This window comes from Leptonychotes weddellii, chromosome 2 (genome assembly GCF_054177405.1).
Source record: "Leptonychotes weddellii isolate Sample4059 chromosome 2, ASM5417740v2, whole genome shotgun sequence".
NCBI lineage: Eukaryota > Metazoa > Chordata > Mammalia > Carnivora > Phocidae > Leptonychotes > Leptonychotes weddellii.
This window is the reverse complement of record NC_138370.1, coordinates 169921106-169945984: the sequence shown is the minus strand read 5'-3', so window position 1 is coordinate 169945984 and position 24879 is coordinate 169921106. Positions and strand designations below refer to the sequence as shown.

Genomic DNA, 24879 nt, shown 5'->3' with positions numbered 1-24879 from the left:
AGGAGAACACAGGCAGCAACCTCTTCGACCTCAGCCACAGCAACTTCTTCCTAGAAACATCGCCAAAGGCAAGGGAAGCAAGGGCAAAAATGAACTATTGGGACTTCATCAAGATAAAAAGCTTTTGCACAGCAAAGGAAACAGTCAACAAAACCAAAAGACAACCGACAGAATGGGAGGAGATATTTGCAAATGACACATCAGATAAAGGGCTAGTATCCAAAATCTATAAAGAACTTATCAAACTCAACACCCAAAGAACAAATAATCCAATCAAGAAATGGGCAGAAGACGTGAACAGACACTTTTCCAAAGAAGACGTCCAAATGGCCAACAGACGCATGAAAAAGTGCTCACCATCGCTCGGCATCAGGGAAATCCAAATCAAAACCACAATGAGATACCACCTCACACCCGTCAGAATGGCTAAAATTAACAAGTCAGGAAACGACAGATGTCGGCAGGGATGCGGAGAAAGGGGAACCCTCCTACACTGTTGGTGGGAATGCAAGCGGGTACAGCCACTCTGGAAAACAGTATGGAGATTCCTCAGAAAGTGGAAAATAGAGCTACCGTATGACTCAGGAATTGCACTACTGGGTATTTACCCCAAAGACACAAATGTAGTGATCCGAAGGGGTACATGCAACCCAGTGTTTACAGCAGCAATGTCTACAATAGCCAAACTATGGAAAGAGCCAAGATGTCCATCGACAGATGAATGGATAAAGAAGATGTGGTATATATATGTACAATGGAATATTATGCAGCCATCAAAAAATAAAATAAAATAAAAATGAAATCTTGCCATTTGCAACGACATGGATGGAATTAGAGGGTATTATGCTAAGCGAAATAAGTCAATCAGAGAAAGACATGTATCATATGATCTCACTGATATGAGGAATTCTTAATCTCAGGAAACAAACTGAGGGTTGCTGGAGTGGTGGGAGGTGGGAGGGATGGGGTAGATGGGTGATAGACATTGGGGAGGGTATGTGCTATGGTGAGCGCTGTCAATTGTGTAAGACTGTTGAACCACAGACCTGTACCTCTGAAAAAATAATACATTATATGTTAAAAAAAAAAGAAGAAGAAGATAGCAGGAAGGGAAAATTGAAGTGAGGGAAATCGGAGGGGGAGACGAACCATGAGAGACTAGGGACTCTGAGAAACAAACTGAGGGTTCTAGAAGGGAGGGGGTGGGGGGATGGGTTAGCCTGGTGATGGGTATTAAAGAGGACACGTATTGAATGGAGCACTGGGTGTTATACGCAAACAATGAATCACGGAACACTACATCAAAAACTAATGATGTAATGTATGGTGATTAACATAACATAATAAAATTAAATTAAAAAAAAAAAAGAAAAATCTGGGGTCAGAGTTGTACAGAAGCCAGAAAAGTATTATTTTCACTTTATCATCTCAGAAAGTCTGTAGTTCCATTTTTCACTGAGATAGAGAATTAATACTTTTCTAGTCATTCATAACAAGTATCTATTGAGCACTTCCTGTGTGCAGAGACTAAGCTAGATACTAGAATGACAGCCATGAACAAGGCAGTAGGCATTCATGGAGCTTCAACTGAAGAACACCTGTATAACTGCAGGAGGGGAGAGCTTTACTCTAAAAAAGGTGACTTTTTTTAGAAGAATCACACAGTTTAAAAAGTGATAAATAGCTAGTAATTATTTTTTTAAAAATACAAAACATAAAAATAAAGAGAAGTTTGTAAAATGCAGCATTTTGACAACTGGGGGAAAAAAAACAAACACAGAAACTACCTAGTATTCTGTCCTAGTCCTCTTCTATTTATTTGTTTCTCTCAACACTCTAAAGAGTTTAAGATTTGGGAAAGTCTTCACAGATTGCTCATGTTCTACTTTTTCACTAAGTCAGAATCAATGCAATAGATTCAAGATTAAGGAATGGAGATGACTCATTCAAACTTGTATCTAAAAACAGAACAAGTTCAAAAACAATAGAAAGACATGCATTTTATGTCATTAGATATTTGCACACATACCCTATGTCCTTCTCTTCCCATGAACATAAAACATGCTATAATATCTCCCATTCTTTAAAAACACCACCACAGAGTTCTGACCCACATTCCCTCCAGCAGCTGCCCCATTTACCAACTCCCTTGTAGAGTGGCATTACGTACACACATCGCTTCTATTCACTGTCTACAATTCATTGACTTCCCTTCTCTCTTCAACTCACTCTACTCAGCTTTCACCCACACCACTCCGATGAACCTCTTTGCCAAGGGCAACACTCATTGCCTCTATGTACTAAATCTAATAATCATTCTTGGTCCTCATCTATTGATCACCCCCTTCCTAAAACACCTTTACATGTGGCTTCCAGGATTCTTCACTCTCAGGATTTTCCTCCCATCTCCACTGGCCACATTCCAATTCCTTTGCTGATCTTTCTTTATTTCCCAAAACTTTAAAACATGGCTATAACCCAAGGATCAATCTTTGGACTTCTTCTCTTTTTATACTCACTCCTATGTAAAGTTCATCCAGTCTCAAGATTTAAATACCATCAATATGTTATTGACTCCCAGACTTTTATCTCTAGACCTCCTCTTGCCCCTGAACTCCAGACTCATATATCCAACTACCTATTAAATATCTCCACATAGATGATTAATGTAAGTACCTCAAACTTAACATGTCCAAAAGCAAACTTGTGATCCTCACCCAAAATTGTTCTTCCTGCACTCTTTCTCAAGTCAGTAGATTGAACTTTAGCCTTCCAGAAGCCTAGGCCAAAAATCGTGGCATTATCTTACCTCTTCTCTGCTCTAACTCCACAACCAATCTATGAGAAAATCTATCACCCCTAGTTCAAAATGTATCCAGAAGCCAACTCCTTCTCACTACTTCTACTTGCCGTCACCCTATTCCATACCACCATTATCTCTCACCTGGATTATGTCAAAAGCCTCTTATCTGTTTAGCTTGCTTCCATGCATACCCACTATAGTAAATTCTCACAACAAGAACTGTAGTGATCCTTTCAAGTTAAATCACTTCACTCTGCTGAAAACCCTTAGTGGCTTTCCATCTCACACAGAGTAAAAGTTGAAGCCCTTACAAAGGCTTTCCTGATCTGTCCTCTTCCTAGACACTTTCTTCTTTATATCTTCATGTCCTACACGATTCTTTCACTGACTATCCCTACATATAGCTACACACACTGCTACAAACACAAACACACACACACACATGCCTTCTTGGAGTTCCAGAGGGGGGAAAAAAACAAAATACTATCTCACTACTCTTCCTACTCTTCCCTCCTACTTGGATAACTCCAGATATCTCTCTGGCACTCTCTCTTTCTTCCTTTATCTCTTTGCTCAAATGTCATCTTCTCAAACTTTCCTTGCTACCATATTTAAAATCTTAACACCTTCTTCCATGTCTTCCTTTTTCTCCCTTCCCTGCTTTACCTATACAAAACTTAGCATCATTTAACATACTATATATTTTCTTACTCATTTATTTACCGTCTTCCTCTACTGGAACCAGGCTAGATGAAGGCAAGAATTTTTGTCTGTTCATTTCTGTATCCCTAATACCTAGACAGGTATGTGGCTCAATAAGTAATTGTTAAATGAAATGAATGAATGAGAGAAGACACAGAAAAAAAAAAAAGGAAATACCTGCTGAACTGCCTTATTTATACTGCAAAAACTAGACATTCAAGTGAAATTTTAGGAAATAATGTCATAGAAAATAAAAAGTAAATTCTAAGCTCAAGAAAATTTTTAAATTAAAAAGAAATGCTATTTTTAGAGCCCCCCAAACACTCCAAAGTTGACAGTATTTCCAAGGTGTGCCTAGCAAGTAATAAGAATTCAATAAATCTTAGCTAGTTATTATTATTACTGTGATTAGGTATATGGACCTATCCATGTATAAAGAAAATAGATTCTTAATAATCTAACAATTGAATAAAATAAGCCTAAGAAACCATTGCAAAGATAAGAGGACATATAAAGTTAAAATTAAACTCTCTTAAAATTATATGGTAGTAAATATGTTCAATTAAGCAGACTTACTACTAAACATGTTTGGGTCATCATATTTTAGTAATAGAAGGTGCTTATGATTACCAAGTATAATCCCTCATTTTATGCATGAGGATGATCCTAAGTGATTAAGTAAATTGCCCAAGGTCACGTAACCAGATAAAATGACAGCCCCAGGACAAAAGCTAAAGTTTTCTGATCCCCACTTTAAGTCTTCCTTTAAACTGTATTGGATTTGTTCCACAATCACTGCAAATAAAATTAAAATAAATTATTAAAGAGACTTAAATTACATTAATGAAAAATTTAAATTGCTTTTTCACAAAGAAATCTGTTTTTATAGCTATAAATTTTTTTTAAATTTATAAATTTTATAAAGCTACACATTTTTATAATTGTAACTTAGTAAATTAAAATTAATATTTAATAATTTCTTCTAATTTTTTTTTAAAGATTTTATTTATTTGAGAGAGAGAATGAGAGAGAGAGAGCATGAGAGAGGGGAGGGTCAGAGGCAGAAGCAGACTCTCTGCTGAGCAGGGAGCCCGATGCGGGACTCAATCCTGGGACTCCAGGATCATGACCTGAGCCGAAGGCAGTCGCTTAACCAACTGAGCCACCCAGGCGCCCTCTTCTAATTTTTAAAATCAGAGATTTACATAAAAGAAAAGTGGATGACCTTTCTTTAGCATTTAATAAAGTTTCTCTATCATGAGAAGAAGAAGATGAACAGAAATCTCATAAACAGATTGTTATGACAGAAATGCTTATACAATTCCCCCAAACAAACAAAACCAAACCACAGAAATCTTAATACTTCTCAGGCTAAGGACATTATAATACTGTCAAATGGTTTGAAGGAGGCTATCTAAAAAAAAGTAATTATGAAATGACATAATAACATCACTGCAACGACTGTCGGGTAAAAAGTGATTTTGGTAAGTATTATGAAAAAGCACTCATTTGACATTTTCTTCCCCAATAAGTATCAGTCCTAACAGCAGTCTGAATGCAATCCTATGCATTTAATTTGAGGAAACTACTCCACCAACTGAACTGGAAATACTATAAAAATGTTCTGAAAGTACAGCAAGAGTGTGAAGTATCATGCAAAAGAACAGCTTTAAGAGTGTATGTTAAAACACTCTCTCAGTACACAGACTACTGATGCTGTCAGTATCAGAATCAGATGCTCTCAGCATCTTCCAGTAAATAAATAATCATAGCTTTAGTGAACAAATTTACATGCAAAGAGAGAAAAAAGAAAAAAAATGAAGCAATAGAAACAAAAATATAAAGTCCATCTGAAAAGACACTTGGACCTGATACTTTGGGATTACTATTCCCAGAACAAAATAGAACCAAAGTATTAAAATAAATGGGCAAGGAGGCAGAATGTTTTAATTCACAAAGTATAAACAGAATGAACTTTTCAAATTCTCAAAAGAGTTTCTGTTCATGCTTTATATAAATAATAAACTCTCTTAAGCAAACTGATAATAATGACTCACTCGTTCACTTTGTTATAATATTGTAGATGATAACTTTTATAGAAGTTGATATGAATCCTTCAAAGTAGGAATCAAAGTAAATGTTACCTACTTCACACTTTCTGCTCTCCAGATAACATTAGAATTTTTGAACACTCAAAAGAGTCACAGGATAAGCAAGCACATTTGTGTAAATTCCCATGAAGTTTTCCAAGCTGAATATATAACCATTTCTTATACTCCTCTTACACTAAGAATAAAGAATAATCTTTTAAAAATTTTGTGATAATTTTATTGAGGGCATCAGTTAAATTTTCCAACTTGAAATTTACTTGTTCTACTAATACATTTCCATTGCGTTCAGGGAACACAACTACAGAGTACATTAAAATGTAACCTTTGAACCTCGCAGTGTAAAACATCACTTCCTGAGCAGAGATAGCACTCCAAGAACAATCAATCACTGTTGAGAAGAATATACACTCAACATTGTTAATTAGTGTTGATGCACTCTCCTCTATGCCCTCATCTGTCATGAAGATTGTTTAAAAATCTGAGTTATTAGTCTTTATTTGGGAAAGGATCTGGTTAATATCTTTAAGAGCAGAAATCATTCATCCATCCACTCTATCCCAGAGCGTGATAATTCCTACCCCCAATACAAGTTACTGATAACCACCACCCCTCCACTAACTAAGAAGCTATAAATCAGGAAGAGGGCAGCTTCTATGCAACCCCTGTTAATTTCTGTTTACAATCTATCCAACTGAGAATGTTAGCTAGTCAGGGGAGAAACCAGCTGATGGATCAGATAGTAGGAAAACATAACAGCTTAAAGATAGAAAATAACAAAATGACAAATTAAAATGCCCTGTGCTTATAAAACATGGATTGAATTTAAAATTAATCTTTAAAAAATTAATATTCCTGAATGTTCATCTCATTTCAATGGGAGCTTTCCTAAAACACTGAAAGAAAAATTAAAACTGTAACTTTAATGTAGATGGTTTCTGGAATTAAACACAAAAATTAAAAAAAAATAAAAAGTCAAAAGTGTAGGTTTCTACCATTACGTAAAAATCGCATTAGGGAAAAGCAAAATTCTTAATTCTTTTATATTTAACTTAAAATCATGATATAAAATCTACGACATTTTTTCTCATACATGATCCAGCACAATATAACTTCAATATACTTCCTAAGAAACTCTCTGACATATTCACCAAGGTGGAATTCAGTAGGCCAGTTGGGCCCGAAGGCCATCTAACAGATTCCCTGTATCTACCCATGTATTTTTCCTCATTAAGAAAAGCATTTTCCCTTAATAACACATCCCGGGCCATAAACACTTCTGATTTCAATGGAGGCTTCATGAAAAGGCTTTTATTCATTCATTCAGTACTCATTCATTCAGGCACTGTTCTCAATGATGAGGTCCTTAGGTTTCGTTGAGCTTAGATTTTAGTGGGGAAAGACAGACAAGAAACAAACAAGACAGCATCAGATGGCACTGAAGCTCCACAGATAAGTGAAACTTAATGTCCTGAGAGAAAGGGACTGCATGGCCTGTTTACACTGAGTGGCCAAGAAAGGGAACTCTGAGGAGATGACATTTAAGATGAGATCCAAATGATAAAATGGAGCCAGTCAAGCAGAGACCAGAAGTATTTCAAGCAGAAGAAACCCTATGGTACAAATTAAGTTAGAATGTTTTAAGTACAGAAAAAAAGACAAGTGTGCCTTAGCATCTAGTGGCAAGGGAACACACAGTAGAAGAAGAGGTCTGAGAGGCAGGTAGGAGCCCGATCACCTAGTGCTTGGTAAATTTGGATGAGGAGTTTGGAATTCATTCTAAGTGTGATGAGAAAGCACTAGAAGAGTCATAATAACATGATTTGCTATTTGGGAACTGGGATTGTAGGAGAGCAAAGCCAGAAGCAGGAGGGACAGTTAGGAAGCTACTGCAATAGTTCACATGAGAGGTGATGGTGTTTTAGGCCATGGTCAGGTCCACCTGTAATAAGCCCAGAAGCAGACATAAATAAAAAACCCTGAGGCTCCGCGGGGCAGTCTCTGATCAAGTGAGAGAGCAAGACTTTCAAGGCCAGGAAATCAGGTACTAGACCTTGTAGATCTGGCTCCGTGAATTGCAGAAATTGCCTCAGATGGTAATAGAATGGTTTCTAGGTGCCTATCAGTTGTTTCATTCCACATCGGGCTGCAGACACCATCAAACTTCAACAGAACTTCTGTAAGTTCACAGAATAAGTAGATGACTTTCCCTCTTTCCCATTTTGGAAGTTAGCTACCAGGAATTTATGCTTACCTTGCTAGGGAAAAGTAGGGCCTTCCATGAAGATTTGGACATAATTATACTTATTAATCCCAACAACCAAACAGAGCAAAAGAAAGGCATTCAAATTTTTAGAAAACTTGAAGGCAGCTAAGCAAAAGAATAAAATTAAGACTAATTAATTAAAGGTTAAAATTAAGGTTAACAGGTCCCTATCACTCCTTAAGCACTCTTTTTGTCTCAACCTTTGTGCAAATGAACGTCTAACTGAATACACATTGCTAGCACTCCAGAATGTTTGAACTGAATTGCCCCACCCATCATATGGTACGAGAAGTGATCTAAAAAAAAACAGAAAAAACAAAAACCCAAGACATAAGATGATGACAAAGGGATTCTCTAGGAACCTTTACCTCCAGGCCACTTTTGTAAAATATCTGTTTCAGCTCTACTAATTTGTAATTTGTGATCATTCAAATTGAAGCTACAGTCAGTGTTTTTAAAAGACTATTATGAATGATAATAACGATGATGATAATAGTTATTGAGCACTTACAGTATACAGATCACAGGCTAAGTGCTTTCCATGTAATATCTCATTTAATCTTTAAACCAACTTTACCAGACAGCAGCTATTATCCTTACCTCAGATGAGGAAGTTGAGGTATCTAGATACAAAGTCTGATGTCACACTGCTGTTAAGTGAAGAAACTGGGCTTATAAAAGCAAAGTATGCCAAAATTCAAAGCCCTATGATCTTTTTTTTTTAAAAAGATTTTATTTATTTGAGAGAGAGAATGAGATAGAGAGAGAGCATGAGACGGGGGAGGGTCAGAGGGAGAAGGAGACTCCCCGCCAAGCAGGGAGCCCGACGCAGGACTCGATCCTGGGACTCCAGGATCATGACCTGAGCCGAAGGCAGTTGCCCAACCAAATGAGCCACCCAGGCGCCCCTCAAAGCCCTATGATCTTAACCATAACTCAATACAAATTTAAATAGTACAGGAGCGCCTGTCAGTTAAGCGTCTGCCTTTGGCTCAGTTAATGATCCCAGGGTCCTAGGATAGAGCTCCGAATCAGGCTCCCCGCTCAGTGAAGGTCTGCTTCTTCTTCTCCCTTTGTGCATGCTCTCTCTCTCTCTCTCTCTCTGGTAAATAAATAAAATCTTAAAAAGATAAATAAAATAAAATCTTAAATAGTACAAAGAAAAAATACTAACTAGTGCCTTAGAGCCTTTCAGAATAGAATACAGACTAAAATAAATTTGTTTTAAGCATTATACACTGAAATAATTTAATTGTTAACAATTCTATTTCATAAAAGCAAATCCCTTCCTCTACTGGCTACTTCATTAACCTATTCTAGTTATTCATTATATTTAAACATAGTAAAACACAATTTTTAATAAAAATAAACCCTTGGGGCGCCTGGGTGGCTCAGTTGGTTAAGCGACTGCCTTCAGCTCTGGTCATGATCCCAGGGTCCTGGGATCGAGCCCCGCATCGGGCTCCCTGCTCGGTGGGAAGCCTGCTTCTCTCTTTCCTACTCCCCCTGCTTGTGTTCCCTCTCTCGCTGTGCCTCTACCTCTCTCTGTCAAATAAATAAATAAAATCTTTAAAAATAAATAAATAAATAAATAAAAATAAACCCATAATTCACCCTTACCTAAGACTATCTTTAATCCTTAGCCCAAATTTCTGTGAGTTTACTATATTTTAATAAAAAACAAATGATCTTTGGGGTGCCTGGGTGGCTCAGTCGTTCAGCGTCTGCCTTCAGCTCAGGGATGATCCCAGGGTGCTGGGATCGAGCCCCGCATCGGGCTCCCTGCTCTGCGGGAGGCCTGCTTCTCCCTTTCCCACTCCCCCTGCTTGTGTTCCTGCTCTCGCTGTCTCTTTCTCTCTGTCAAGTAAATAAAATCTTAAAAAAAAAAAACAAAGACACACATATGCACACTCCCTCTCCACTTCCTCCCTTTCTCTTCCTCCCTCCTTCCTTCTCTCTCTCCCTATACAGAAATTTTCTGTCTATCCTATCCTGCTAAATTTTGGCTAAAAGTTGGCTACTGCTGGGGTGCCTAGGTGGCTCAGTCGGTTAAGTGTCAGACTCATGATTTCAGCTCAAGTCATGACTCATGGGTTGTGGAATCCAGTCCCATGTCTGGCTCCTCACTCAGCATGGAGTCTGCTTGGGATTCTCTCTCTCTCTCCCTCACTGTCTGCCCCCAACCCCCGCTTGCTCGCTCACACACACACATACTCTCTCTAAAATAAATAAATAAATAAAACCTTTTTAAAAATGAAATAAAAGTTGGCTACTGCTGCCAATATTTTCATAGCCTATACATATATCTTTTCAACATATACTTTCCATTTTGCAACTTTCTAAGTTGCAAAGAACAGGACACAATGATGAGTTTTAAAAAGCACATTTAGGTAGAAGATGACTCTCTGTAGATAAGGAACATAATAATCCAGTTTCAGATGTCTTCCCATCATGTTTCTTTTGCTTTGCCTTTAATCCATATGTAAAATCCTTGCTTTTTAATATAATTTTGTCCCCCCAAACAGAAGATGAGTACACACTACTATACTAATGTAACACCAACGTGGAAACACAGATTTCAAGATCTTTTATTACATGACCATATGAAATCAGGCCAGTGACAGATTATGCAGTAAATAATATCCAGGAAAATGTTCATTTTATAATCTCTTCATTTTACAAATGTAACATTCTGTGTGACTGCATACTTTATTCTATGATCTCATTCTGAGAGTATTATAAATACAAGGAAGGGGTTAGAGCTAAGCCAAAAGCTAAAAAACTCAACTTCTTATGCCATTAAATCTCAAACATAACACTGTAATAATTTTTTTCATAAATTCATATAACTTATATAAATGTTTGTTTTTAAAAATTTAGGAATGGCATCACCAGCACAGTCCAATAGCCTCCAATCTGATAGGACCACATAAACACATAATGTGTATAATTATGCACCCCTACACCATTACTCCAGATGGTAGTCAAATTACGTCTTGAAAGAAATGAAAACAAGTCTCAACCCCTATTCCTTTCTTACTCTATAATTTCCTAAAAGGTGATGAGAAACTGCTAATAAAGCACAAATTTAACCATAATACAAGCCAGTGCTTCAGTAACATGGTAACTAAGAAATGATCTCCTAAAATGAAAAGCTGCACTCAGAAACAGAACCTAAGGTCACCAAAACTTTTTAAAGGAGAATTTCAATGAATTTAAAAGCATCTGATTCATTCAATTAGAAATATTTACAGAACAGAAGAGCAAAATTAAACTAAAGCTTTAAAAAACTATATCTTTTACCCAAGACATCCATTTCATGATATATAATACTATTTTCTAAAAAGGTATTATAAAATTTCTATTTTTAACTCTTCAGAGAAATGGTATCCACACCTGTTTTGTAATGATTTTAAAGTAAGGCTTGGATTTATTAAATGTTCATCTAAGTGTGCAAAATCACATAATGAAGAAATCTTGGTTTAGTCCTTTAGGAAGTACTATTTCCTAAATAATAGTACTATTTCCTAAATAAACACAGAAAAAAATGCACTATACTTTTAAAGACCTTTGGAGAAGATAATTCTCGTGGTAGTATACTTGGGTATTGGTTTAACAACGCTTGTAGTCAGGAAACTGTTCCTGACCTAAATCCTCCATGGTGTAATTTAAATTCATTTTCTCTTTTTCTGACCTCAAACAGTTGTAGATTAGGTCATATCATAGTATTTTATATATTTAAAAACCCTTATTAATGTCTCCTTTTCCAGGTAACTGCATTGTAGGACTATGAACCAACTAACAGTCCCGTACTAAATTCAGTCTTGTAATTTTATATGCTGTATATCATAGCCCAAGAGACAGATCTCAAAAATTATTTATCCACCATTTTTACCAAGCACTACTCATGCCCCAATACACTCTTTCTTAAAAAAAAAAAAAAAATTATCTACATTTTAGAACAAACCCCAAAAATTTAGAAAGAGAAGTTTATGAGAGATGTGAGCAAGGAACAATGCACACAAAATTCCACCCAGACAATGCCTTCTTTCCTAGAAAAGGGGACCATTTAATGAAATCTCTCTCTCAAAATCTCTGGGGCAGAGCGGACGCTATAGTGCAGTATCATAAAATCTGCAGCTGTGTTGCTGTTCTTAATAGTCCATGCTGCTTCCTCAGACCACAGGAAGCCAAAACACACAGGGTCAGAACAGAACTTACCTGAACAGGAACTGGCCAAACCAGCAGAGCAGTTATGACAAATCAAGCATCAAAACTGTTATTGAAAAGATTGTATACATCTTTAAAAATGTTCTCCTCCAGCAATGTACTTACTCCAGGAAAGCTGTATCTTTTATGTTTCTAAACATCAACATTTTTGTAGGAATAAAGACTACGGGATAGGCAAATAAATTACTATACATAAATAAGCATTAATAACTTACTTTTATTGCCCACCAAGGCAACCAGTGGCTGAGTTTCTGACTCCTCGCTCACTTTCTTCACCACAGAATACCAGTCTTCTAAATTCTCAAAGCTTTGATAATTTGTAATATCATATACCAAGAGGATTCCCTGTCACAAAAGAGTTACAGAATCTTTGTAAGACACCTGGCATATGCATGGTAAGTTACAATGAATACAAGAAAACTGTATCATAGAGTTGAAAAAGCTGCAAGGTCTACAATCCTGCCTGTAACTTTCATGAGGTCAAACATGTAAACCTTTCAATAAATAACCATCTGCTGCTGCTCTTTTTAAATATTTCAAAAATGGAGATTCCATGACATCCCTTGATAGTCAATTTTAGTGTTTAACACAATTTTCTTTAAATGAAGTAAGTCGATTTCCTCTTTTGGGCCTCTGTGCATTTGGAGAACAACATGAGAGTATCCTCCTCATAATAACCCTTCATGTACTTGAAGATAGTTAAGTAACTCCTTTACTGTCCCCTTTCCAGAATAAACAAACTCAATTCCTTAAACTTGCCTCAAAGGACCTATTTTCTATCCCTTTAATCATAGTTGTTGGGTTCTTCCCAGGACACACTACATACATTTTTGACATCCTCTTTAAAATGAGCAATGTAAAACTGGACATGATACTGTAATAAGAGCCTGAACAAAGCCAAATATAACAGAGGGATTGCTTCCTGCCTCTTATATATCATATTCCTTTTAATATATCCCATTATTTTGTGTGGGAAGGAGAAGTATGTACACACACAAATATAACAGTGCCACATTCTTGATTCTCATCCAGTCTGTGGTCAAACACTTAATACAAAGTTCTGCATACAGTATAAGTCTGGACCCTAATAGCATTTATGTCTCCTTCTTCTTTGGTTGTAATCATAAGTTTTAACTACATTTTTGTACCTACTATGTATCTAGACATATATTTAGATCTCTTCATTAGTCCTTACAACAATAATGCAACACTGGTATTCTTATTCTCATTTGACTAATAAATAGAGGTTACAATAACCAAGGTCATACAGCTAGGCAAGTGATGAAGCCAGATATGAATCAAGAGCTGAAAGAATATGAATTCACTCTATAAGCACTTGTCTGCCAACTATATGTCCAGCATTGTGCTGGGTCCTATGGGTATAAATTCCAAACCTCCAGAAACTCACAGTCTTACAGTAAGGCCAGGCACATAAACAGACAAGTATAGAACACAAAAGTGATGGCCAGTGATATGCTGGTAAAGGTTAATCAACTGGCTATTGTCGTGGTGGGGGTAGGGAATTGCAGAGTGTGATTTGTAGCATTTGCCTATTTCTGTGGGGTAAATACTCCCCTAGGGCCATTTTCAAGCTACTGATGTCACTTCAATGAACAGAACTGGGTAGGACACTACCATATTGCATCTGCACCATACAGTTACACTAGACATAAATAATTTCAAGAAAATAGATAATAACAAAAATATATGTTAAAAGAATTAGTAAAGGATGCATTTGAGCATATATCTTTGTTTTTAGTATAATTTATGCATTTATATATAATTTTTAATCACGAATGTATTCAACAAAGGGCTCACAAAAATTCCCAAAAATTTAATAACTGACTTTCTCAAGCCAGTTCCAGCACACTACCCTTACAGCTTTCTAGCACCATGCTCTTTTAAATTACACTGGCTCCCAAGTCACTTATCTTCTCTGGGTCTCAGGTTGTTTGCCTCTAAAATTAGATCACTGAAAGTAAATGGTCTCTAAAATCCATCCCAGTTTAAATATTCTATAATTTTTATGCAAAATCATTTGTCTGATTTATTTTGATAACTTAGACACCTATTTCTGTCTTCCCAAATGCCTTGAAATAATGCCCAACACAAAATTATTTGAAATAATCAGCATAAGTCCACTTTTCTTATTAAGAATAATGCCCCAGGGGCACCTGGGTAGCTCAGTCAGTTGGGCATCTGGCTCTTGGTTTTGGTTCAGGTCATGACCTCTGGGTCATGAGATCAAGCCCCGGAGTTGGGTTCTGCGTTTGGTGGAATCTGCTCGGGATTCTTTCCCTCTTCCTCTCTCTCCGCCTCTCCTGTGTGCACACACATCCGTGATCTCATGAATAATAAATAAATAAATAAATAAATAAAATCTTTAAAAAAGAAAAGAAAAATGCCCCAGAATTGGCCTTTGAAGAAAACTAATCTTCAATCTACTGATTCCACCTCCAGTTGACTTGAATGATACAATATATTGTATTACAAGAGCTCTGCCCTGAAAGTCAGGCTGCTGTTGGACTGCAGTCTTGGCCCTACCATCTACTGATCTTGAGCAATGCTTGTCGTCCATCTCTGTAACACTTGCCATGTCTATATGATTATGTGAAGTAATAAAAATAAACTTATTTAAAAACTAACATATTACATAATTGCTGGGAATTTTTTATTATTCTGAGTGAATAAGAATCACAGTTTCAAGGCAACTTTGAGGTAGTTTTTACACTCATAGATTGAGCCATTGACCTATGATGTCTTACACCTTAAGATTTTTGGAACTCTTCTAAATCAACATATGAAAATCTTCATCTCAACATGGATCAATATGTGAACATGACAGAATATGCAAATAAAACATGGCCACTATCTCTTTATGATCAGTACTAGACCAGAGCTATAGAATAAAAATTAAATACTACAGGGTTGTGTGGGTGGCTCAGTCAGTTAAGCCTCCTACTCTTGATCTCAGCTCAGGGTCATGAGTTCAAGCCCCACACTGGGTTCCATGCTTGGCGTGGAGCCTACTTTAAAAAAAATTGGGGCACCTGGGTGGCTCAGTCAGCTAAGTGTCTGCCTTCGGCTCAGGTCACTGTCCCAGGGTCCTGGGATTGAGCCCCGCATCACGCTCCCTGTTCAGCAGGGAGTCTGCTTCTCCCTCTCCCTCTCCTTCTCCCTCTACTCCTCCCCCCGACTCGTGCACTCTCTCTCTTCCCTTCTCTCTCCAATAAATAAACACAGTCTTTTTTAAAAAAATTAAATTAAATACTACAAGAGTTGGTAAACTATGGCCCCAAGGTCAAATTCAACTCAAAGTCCATATTTGTAAATAAACTTTCATTGAAATACAGTCATACTTATTTGTTTAAGTATTATCAATGGCTCTTTTTGTACTACAACTGCAGAACTGAGTAGCTACAACAGAGATAGTATGGCTTGTGAAACCTAAAATATTTTCTATCTGGTTCTGTAAGGAAAAGTTTGCCAATTCCTGATCTAGATCAGTGTGTCCAGTATTTTTCAGAGAGCAATACCTATGAATCTTCCAGAACTCATAAGAAAGGCAGAAGGATAAATGCCTTTCATTAATCTAGCTATCCGCCAACCCAAACATCTGTTCATAAACCCCATTCTCAATAACACTTAATGTAAAAAACTATGATTCCATCTTTGCTCCTAACATGACAATCTTTCATCAGTTCTGACCTACACCAATGTGGTCAAAATCTGAAAAGGGAAATGAGAAAACCAAAAAGACATTAAAACACAGAAGTGTTCTAGAATTTTCAGTTTCAACTCTGACCTGTAAAAAGCCTGGAAGTCATCATGTCTGTCCTTACAGTAAGAAAAAATCTAAACAAACTAAAAATCAATGATTTTTCTTGGGCAAAACAGAGAGCTGACTTTCCAGGGTAATTCACCACCCTGAAATCTGGGAGACAGGTGAATCCAAAGAGTCATAGCCAAAATGTGCTTACCTGGAGCAGAAGCCGCTGTAGCCAGCAAAGGGTAGGAACACTTAAATGATAATTCTGATAAACTGCTGGAGACTGCGTGTGATCCACTTTGAGAATGAAAAACTCCCAGGTGGGAGTACTCTCACACTTTCATGGATTTTACCTCCAGAAACTCTATCAGATCCTTTTGGTAAAGCATCAAGAAAGATCCCCCACATGGCTCTGACATGGTGAGGGAAAAATTAACCATTGTAAAATACACCCAGAGTATTATCCATTTAAAAAAAAGGCATACTGTCCAGGAAAAAAGCTTAATCAGTGTCTTATATCACATGAGAAAGACAGTTCCCACCTCCAGCCCCTTCTAGCCATCCTGTCTCACCTAAGTGGGAAGAGCTAATAAACACCTGTAAAGGTCACAGCCCAGGGACACAGGCCCACTATAAGGCTGTGACTTAATCATAAGAGTATAGAATGCTTCCCTGCCTCCATACTTTACCACAACACCAACTGGGCTCCAGCATAATAGTAGCATATTACATTTGAAAGAGCTGCAAAACACAAACTTCAACTGAGGAAGAATTTTTTGAGATACCCAAAAAGAAAAGGGAGAAAAAAACAAGGACACTAGAGGAATTGGATGTCTCTGGTACCTAGAGCCTCAGCAAAGATTAAACACAGACCAATTCCTGGCCAATTAACATAAAACCTCACACTAAAGGCCTATTACCTGAGTTCTTATTAATGTATATATATTTGCTTTCAAAAAAAAAATATTAGAAGGCAAACTAAAAGGCAGTTTGAAGGAAAAAATAAGCCTTAGAACCAGACTGAAATATGACACGGAATTTGGAATGATCAGATCAGGACTTTAAAACACACTATGATAAATATTTTTAAAAAGGTTCCAATGGAAAAGGTAGACAATATACAAGAACTGGTGGATAATGTAGACAAAGAGATGGAAACACTAAAGAATAATGAAAAGGAAATGCTAGATATCAAAACCACTATAACAGAAATGAAGAATGCCATTGATGGGCTCATCAGCACACCAGACACAGCCTAGGAAAGAATCTGTAAGCTTGAAGAGAAGGTAATAGAAATTTCCAAAAGTAAAATGCAAAGAGAAAAAAGAGTGAATAAAACAGAACATCAAAAACCTATGTGACAATTCTGAATGGTGCATCATACGTGTAAATGGACTACCAGAAGAATAAAAGAGAATGGAACTTAAGAAATATTTGAAGTGAGGCGCCTGGGTGGCTCAGTCGTTAAGCGTCTGCCTTTGGCTCAGGTCATGATCCCAGGGTCCTGGGATGGAGCCCCACATCAGGCTCCCTGCTCAGCGGGAAGCCTGCTTCTCCCTCTCCCGCTCCCCCTGCTGTGTTCCCTCTTTCGCTGTGTCCCTCTCTGTCAAATAAATAAATAAAATCTTTTAATAAAAATTTTAAAAAAAGAAATATTTGAAGTAACAATGGCCAAGAAATTGCCAAAATCAATCAAAGACACCAAACCACAGATCTAGAAATCTCAGAAGACAACAAGTAGGATAAATACAAAAGAAAAATCTACACGTAAGCACATCATATATTCAAACTGCATAAAACAAAACACTAACGGGGGCACCTAGGTGGCTCAGTCAGTTAAGTATCCGACTCTTGATTTCAGTTCAGGTCGTGATCTCAGGGTCGTGAGATCCGCATGGAGCCTGCTTAAGATTCTCTCTCCCTCTCCCTCTGCCTGCCAGCCTGCCTCCCATTCCAGCTCACGCATGCTCTCTCTTAAAAAAAAAAAAAAACAACAACAACAACTAAGAGAAAATCTTAAAAGAAGTCTGGGTGAGGGAGGGGTTGGTGAGAGGGAATATGTTATCTAGAGAGGAACAAGGATAAGAATTACAGAGAATTTCTTATCAGAAACCATGTAAGAAAAGAAAGGAGTGAAATATTTAAAATGTTGAAAGAAAGGAAAGGACCAATCTAGAATTCTATATGTAAAATTATTGTTCATAAGTGAGGGAGAAATAGACTTTCTCAGATAAACAAAACCTGAGGGAATTCATAGCTAGCAGACCTGCCCTGGAACAAATGTTAAAAGAGGCTCTTCAGGGATAAAGAAATGATATGGATGAGAAATGTACTTGTACATAAAGAAAGGAAGATGAGGCGCCTGGGTGGCTCAGTTGGTTGGGCGTCTGCCTTCAGCTCAGGTCATGATCCCAGAGTCCTGGGATCGAGCCCCGCATTGGGCCCCCTGCTCAGCCAGGAGTCTGCCTGTCCCTCTCTCTCTGCCCTGCTCCTGCTCTCTCTCTCTCTCAGTCTCTCTCTCCCTTTCTCAAATGAATAAATAAAATCTGAAAGAAAGAAAGAATCAGAAAAGGAGTAAAGGTTAAATAAAAGCATTTATTTTTCTTATTCTTAGTTGATCTAAAACACAACTGTTTAATAATAGTAAGAACGTATTGAGTGATTATAGCATATGGGCAAGTGAAATGAATGACAGCCACGTCATAAGGGATGGGGGATGAATTAAGAATATGCTTTTATGAAGTATCTGAACTATACATGCAAAGCAATACTATGCTATAAAAGTGCTATGTGAAGGTGGACTTAAACTAGTTAAAAATATATATTGGAAACACCAGGGCAATTGCTAAAAAAAAAAAAATGTGTTCATGTATAATGATATAATTGCTCAAATAAAACAATAAAAGTGAGAAAGGTTTAAAAGAAAACAAAAGACCAGCACAAGAAATAGAAAACAAATATGACAGAAATTAACCAAACTGTATCAATAATCACTTTAAATGTGAATGGTCTAAATATACCAATTAAAACTACACATTGCCTACAAGAAACTCACTTTAAATATAAAGACACAAATTAAAAGTAAAGGGATAGAGAAATACCATGCTAACACTACTGAAAACAAAACTGAAGTATTCATATTCATTTCAGACAAAGCAGACTTTGGAATAAGGAAAGGTATTAGGTATAAAACCTGGCATAATAATAAAGTCAGTTCTCCAAGAAGGCATAACAACAAAATCCTTCATGTATATACACCTAACAACAGAGTATCAAAATATGTAATGCCAAAACTGATAGAACTGTAAACCCACAGATCCACTAGTATTGTTGGAGACCTGAACACCCCTTTTTCACTGACTGATACATTAAGCAAGAAGACAATCAGTAACTCACATGAAACATTCACCAAGACAGACTACATTCTGGGCCATAAAACATACTTTAACAAATTTATAAGAACAGAAATCATACCAAGCATGTTCTTAGACTACAAAGGAATTAAACTAGAAATCAATAATAGAAAGAGAGCTGGGAAAACTCAAAATATTTGGTGATTAAACAACATGCTTTTAAATAACACATGGGTCAAAAAAGAAGTCTCAAGAGAAGTTTTAAAGTATCTTAAATTAATAAAAACACAACCTATCAAAACTTGCGGGATATAGCAAAAACAGTGCTTAGAGGCAAATGTATAGCATTGAACGCATATATTAGAAAAGAAGAAACATCAATGATCTAAGCTTCTACTTGAAGAAACTGAGGAAGAAGAACAATTTAAACTTAATGAAAGCAGAACAAAAAAAATCATAAAAACTGGGGCGCCTGGGTGGCTCAGTCATTAAGTGTCTGCCTTTGGCTCAGGTCATGATCTCAGAGTCCTGGGATCAAGCCCCGCGTCGGGCTCCCTGTTTGGTGGGGAGCCACTTCTCCCTCTGCCCGCTGCTCCCCCTGCTTGTGATCTCTCTTTCTCTGTCAAATAAATAAATTAAATCTTTAAAAAAAAAATCATAAAAACTAGAGCAGAGATCAACAAAATTTAAAAGAAGAAAATAATAGAGAAAATCAACAAAACCAAAAGCTGGTAAACCTCCAGCCAGGTTAACCAAAAAAGAGAAGGGAAGAGAAAACTCAAATCAATGAAGGGCCATCACTATTAGTCCCACAAACATTATAAGAATAGTAAGGGAGTAATATAAACAACTCTATGGCCAAAAAGTTGATCACACAGATGAAAGGGATCACTTCTCTGAAAGACACAAATGACCAAAACTCCTACAAGCAGCCACTGACCCCCGCCAAGGCCTCTACCCACCAGCTGCAGCACACCAAAGTCAGACCTCTAAGTACTCACCTCTTTAGGAGCCTATAACACAAGCACCCTCAAAGCCCCGAATCTCTCACCACATCCATCAATCCGGACCTCTTCTCACTGCTTCCAGAAAACTATCAGAATCTTCTCAGCCACAAGAAAGTATAACACCCTCAGAAATGCAATACATCTTGGCAACAACTGAAGCAATCTACCAGGAACTGCTAGAAGTAATTTTCTTGGCAATCCTGTGGCCATCGAAACCCATCTCCATGTCTCATGTCCCTGATGCATTTTTATTACTTACCTACCTGCCGTTCATCTTTCTCCTATGTCTCTTCCCCACACCGCTCTGTGCTTGCTCTTCCCGGTTTACCCTCCAACTGCTCCTCTTCATCCCAAATCTTTTTGCTATAACTTTTGGAATTCAGATTTCAAGTTTAATACATCCTTCTATATCTTCAAATTCTTTAGTAAAGATTCCCTATATTTTCTATACCTTAACTTCATTTTTTCCCCCTGCAATTCCCAGAAGACACTATCACCCCTTCTCTAACTTTTAGTTAGAGAAGGGGTGATATTCATACAATATTCATACAATATTTTGTTTTCATCTATTTCACTTTTCACCGTATCTAATGAACATGATGAACCATTAACCAGATAGACAGCATTTTCAAGGGCATATTGAAGTCCCAAAGGACAATACCTAAGTACGTTATTCCATAGATTTAGTTCTGAAATTTAACAGGCATAGTACATACACAATTTAACCTTCCACAAAATGAAAGTTTCCCAGTTCCCGTAATGCAGGTATTTTTCTTCCTCCCTGATTTATACAACAAATAATCTACTTTAGCTTTTAATTATATGTGGAAATGGGTTAAATCATACAGATCGTACCACAGTCTTACAACATATACTTTGCTGCGTAAGTACAACCTGTAAGAAGAAACACTAATGCGAGAGGTCTGTATAATCAGTTATAAGCTGGCAAATATCCAAGTAAAAAATGCACAGTAAAAGATAGCAGAGGGTCTCAGAGAGTCCAGTTTTGCGATGCGCTCTCTCCCCAGCCGCTACACAGGCAACCAAATCCTTTTGTTGGTGGTTAACAGGCTGGCTCATCTGTGTGGGGCACTGACACACAACAGTAGTTATGTTCTGCCTCACAAATGACTACACTTCATTGAGTTTATGCTCAGTAGGGCAGGGTTTGCAAACCACTTAGATTCCAGGACGGAAAGAGCTACAAAAATGAAACACCCAGTCCTTCTCTGAGGTTTGTTATTAGCCTCTGTTAGCCACAGGTTACAGGGCACTAAACACTATGTACTGTGTGTTTGCTTGTAACCACTATGAAAAATAGCCTATAACATCTTTCTGAAGACTCCTAGAAAATTTTAAGTTAATTTAAAATCTGGGAATTTAACTGGGAAATACTTCAATTCTTGGAACTGGTTCTTGTCAAAATACCTCACTGATTCTTTCTTGGGTGTCAATCCAATTTTGTTTCAACCAACGCTATTCAATAGACAATTGCTAAAGTTAACGCTACTGGGGGGAAAATGTGAACAGGGTAAAATAATCAGTGCTATTTGAATCTAAGTTCATTCCCAGCCTACCAATAAGCTTCTTAATGTTAAGAAATGCTTGAAGAAAAATAGACTCACTAACTTAATTGCCCAGATATGTATAAGATAATTCTTTCTATACACAATACCTAAGTTAGAGAACCTAAGCCAAAATCCTAAATAACACATTAAACTGATGTCCTCAAAACAGCCTATCCAAACGTCATTTCTGAACAATATCTATTCTGTAACATGTATACCAAAATGCAAAGTATTCATGAGATGAGCAATATAAGCATCTATAAGAACTTTAGAAATAGTATAGATCCACTTTGAAGAATAATTATATGACTATATAATATGAAGTTATTAAGTATATTAAAATGCTATTGGTATGTTTTTGAAGGCAATGTTTTTGAAAAGTAACATTTCCCCCAGTTTATGGTAGAGAATTGTAGTCAGAGCTTCTCTGGCCTAGATAGAAAAATTTACATATATTTTACAAAAGAAACTATTGGTAAATGTACTTTATGTATTTTGCATAAGCTAATTTAGAATCTCTGGAAAGCAGAGAAAATTTATTATATTTTCATTAATTTATGATAATTCATTTTTATCATCTCAGAATTTCTAGTTCCTGGCACAATTTCATGAAAATGTTTATGAAATTCTCAGAAATACTGTACTTACATCGTTGTTCAATAAAACAAGGTATAGTCTTATAACATTCACAGAAATTGTAAAGTATAAACAATATAAGGCACCATCAAAAGAAAAAAATGTCATATGTACCTTCAAAACAGAAATCTTATTTGACAAGTTCATAAGAAGGAATATAACATGCTCTTTCTCACAACATATGAGGGACATCAGAAGAGAATACAGACATTTTACTAAACTCAGGTTCTCTCAAAAAAGATGAAAATTTTTTTAATTTCTACAAATTTGACTAATAATGTCTGCTGATTTTAAGCAGTTACATAATGGCATAAAACGCTGCAAAAAAAATGATTTAAAAGAACAGCCACATAACATTGTGAATGCACTAAATGCCACTGATTATATACTTTTACAATGGTTAATTTTATATCATGTCAATTTCATACCAACACTAATTTTATACATAATTTAATATTAATAAATAAATTTATATAAATCAAATAACAAATTTTTAAATGATGAAAAGGTAAAATTAAGGGAATCCAAATCATGAGCATTATATACCCTCAATTTTTAGTGAAGAAAAATTTGTCAATTGAATTTTATATTATGTTTTGCCCTAAGATTCACAAAATCTTCCCGTTCTCCACTAACTCTAGATAAATCTATAACAATAAAATTTATTTGACGTTCAGAGTCAAATGTTATAAGAAGCTTGACTAATATAATGTTTATTTTTTTAAAAAATCCAATATGTACCCTTGAAGGTAGACTTTAACGGACAAAGAGGAAAGAGATTATTATTTTCAAAACCCATTTTACCAAATAGGTGAGCAAAACAAAGAACTGTGGCTTCCCACAAATCTCTGTCCAGCAATTTTTCTTTATTTTAATATCTACTTTGAATGTAATCAGTTTAAAACAGAAAAAAAAAAAACACACAAAAAAGCCAGACACAAAAATCTGAGACGTATCTTTTAAGAGAAAAATGAACATGCATATAATACCAAATCATATGGTCACAAGTGAAGATGCTAAATGAGTAGAAAGATTTTCCAGGAGACAAAGAACAATGTAGAAAAGGCATAGAAGTATTTCTAAGAGCCAGATCTATATATCAATAATGCAAAAAACAAAACCCTAGGGCCTTCACACTTGATTCAGAACTATATGAGCTTCATTTATCCTTCTCTGAATGTTTTAGAAAATAATTCAGAATCTATTTTCCATCCAAAATTAAGGCAATGGTATATGTCCAGCATCACACTTCATAAAAAACAGTGCTTAACATTCTTTGTCTCCTAGACTCACTTCTTAGAAGCAACATAGTTCTACAGAACCAAGGTAAGACTCTTCCATTTAAAACATTAAACTCCAATAAAGACCTAAAGAAGGATTATGACTATTATCCCCTCTTTCGCTTCATGATGGTGTGAAAGACACACACTAGAGTGGAAGAAAAAGCAAAAATAAACAGCATGTCAATAATTAACTTTTTGAAGTATATCACTATCATGCAGATTTTCCATTTGCATAATAATTTAACAACTTATACATTATGTCTATATAAGCTCATGTTGCCAAAGAATTTTGTCATATTATTATTCAAGCAGCTTTTCTCCATCTACATAGATATTCTTCTGAAAAGACATCATTATGTTAAAATATTATATGTGCTTCATACATAGAATTGTTCATAGTTTGCTGATACAATATATTGATATGTATTAAATCTGAAGAATTATAAATATTTAATAAACTAATTCATAGCACAAAAATATATAAATATGCTTTCTGTCCTTACAACTTAAAATGAAATTAAGTTTTCCCCTTCTATATTTTTTATTCAGTTGACATATTCTGAAAGCAGTCACTATAACCAAATCAGCTAATAAATATAAAATATCACCTATCACTGCATTTATTCAACTGCTGACAATAATACCTAGCAATATAAGGAAGCATAGGAAAGCTATTAGCCACACCAGTTCCCTGACCCAAATCATTCCAAACATAATTTGGGGAGGATGAAACCAAAGGATTAGCACAAGGAGGATGAAACCAAAGGATTAGCACAAAGATAAAATCAATCTCTCTACATATCAGATAAAAATCAAGTTATAAAGAGAGAGAGAGTGTGTGTGTATGTGTGTGTGTGTACCCAGTTGTATGTGCTTGTGAGAGGAGTATTTTCAGTACTGGAATAATCATAGAATTTATGTCATACCTGTGCTCCATAGATATATTTATCCAACATCTTGCCTCCTATTGTCTGTCCTCCTATATCCCAAACTTGAAGTGTAACATTCAGGTTCCCTTGAATATAAAAACAAGAATGCAGAAAAGGTAAGTAACAAAATAACAACTGGATACAGTTTCAGAGAATACTAAGTCACAATGATAAACTGTGGACCTAATCTGCCTTTTATTCTGCATGCTCATATGGTCAGATTAT

General features: G+C 36.2%; 1 protein-coding gene across 6 annotated transcripts in view; it reads right to left on the bottom strand.

Moving 5' to 3' along the window:
- RAB28 (RAB28, member RAS oncogene family) overlaps positions 1 to 24879 on the bottom strand; it is a 93967-nt gene that overhangs the window by 58987 nt on the left and 10101 nt on the right. For all 6 annotated transcript variants that reach the window (XM_081812603.1, XM_081812602.1, XM_081812607.1 and 3 more), the window contains 2 exons: positions 24652 to 24740; positions 12325 to 12454 (listed from right to left, as the gene is read on the bottom strand). In XM_081812603.1, the coding sequence (XP_081668729.1) occupies positions 12325 to 12454; positions 24652 to 24740 (219 nt within the window). The remainder of the gene's footprint in view (positions 1 to 12324; positions 12455 to 24651; positions 24741 to 24879) is intronic.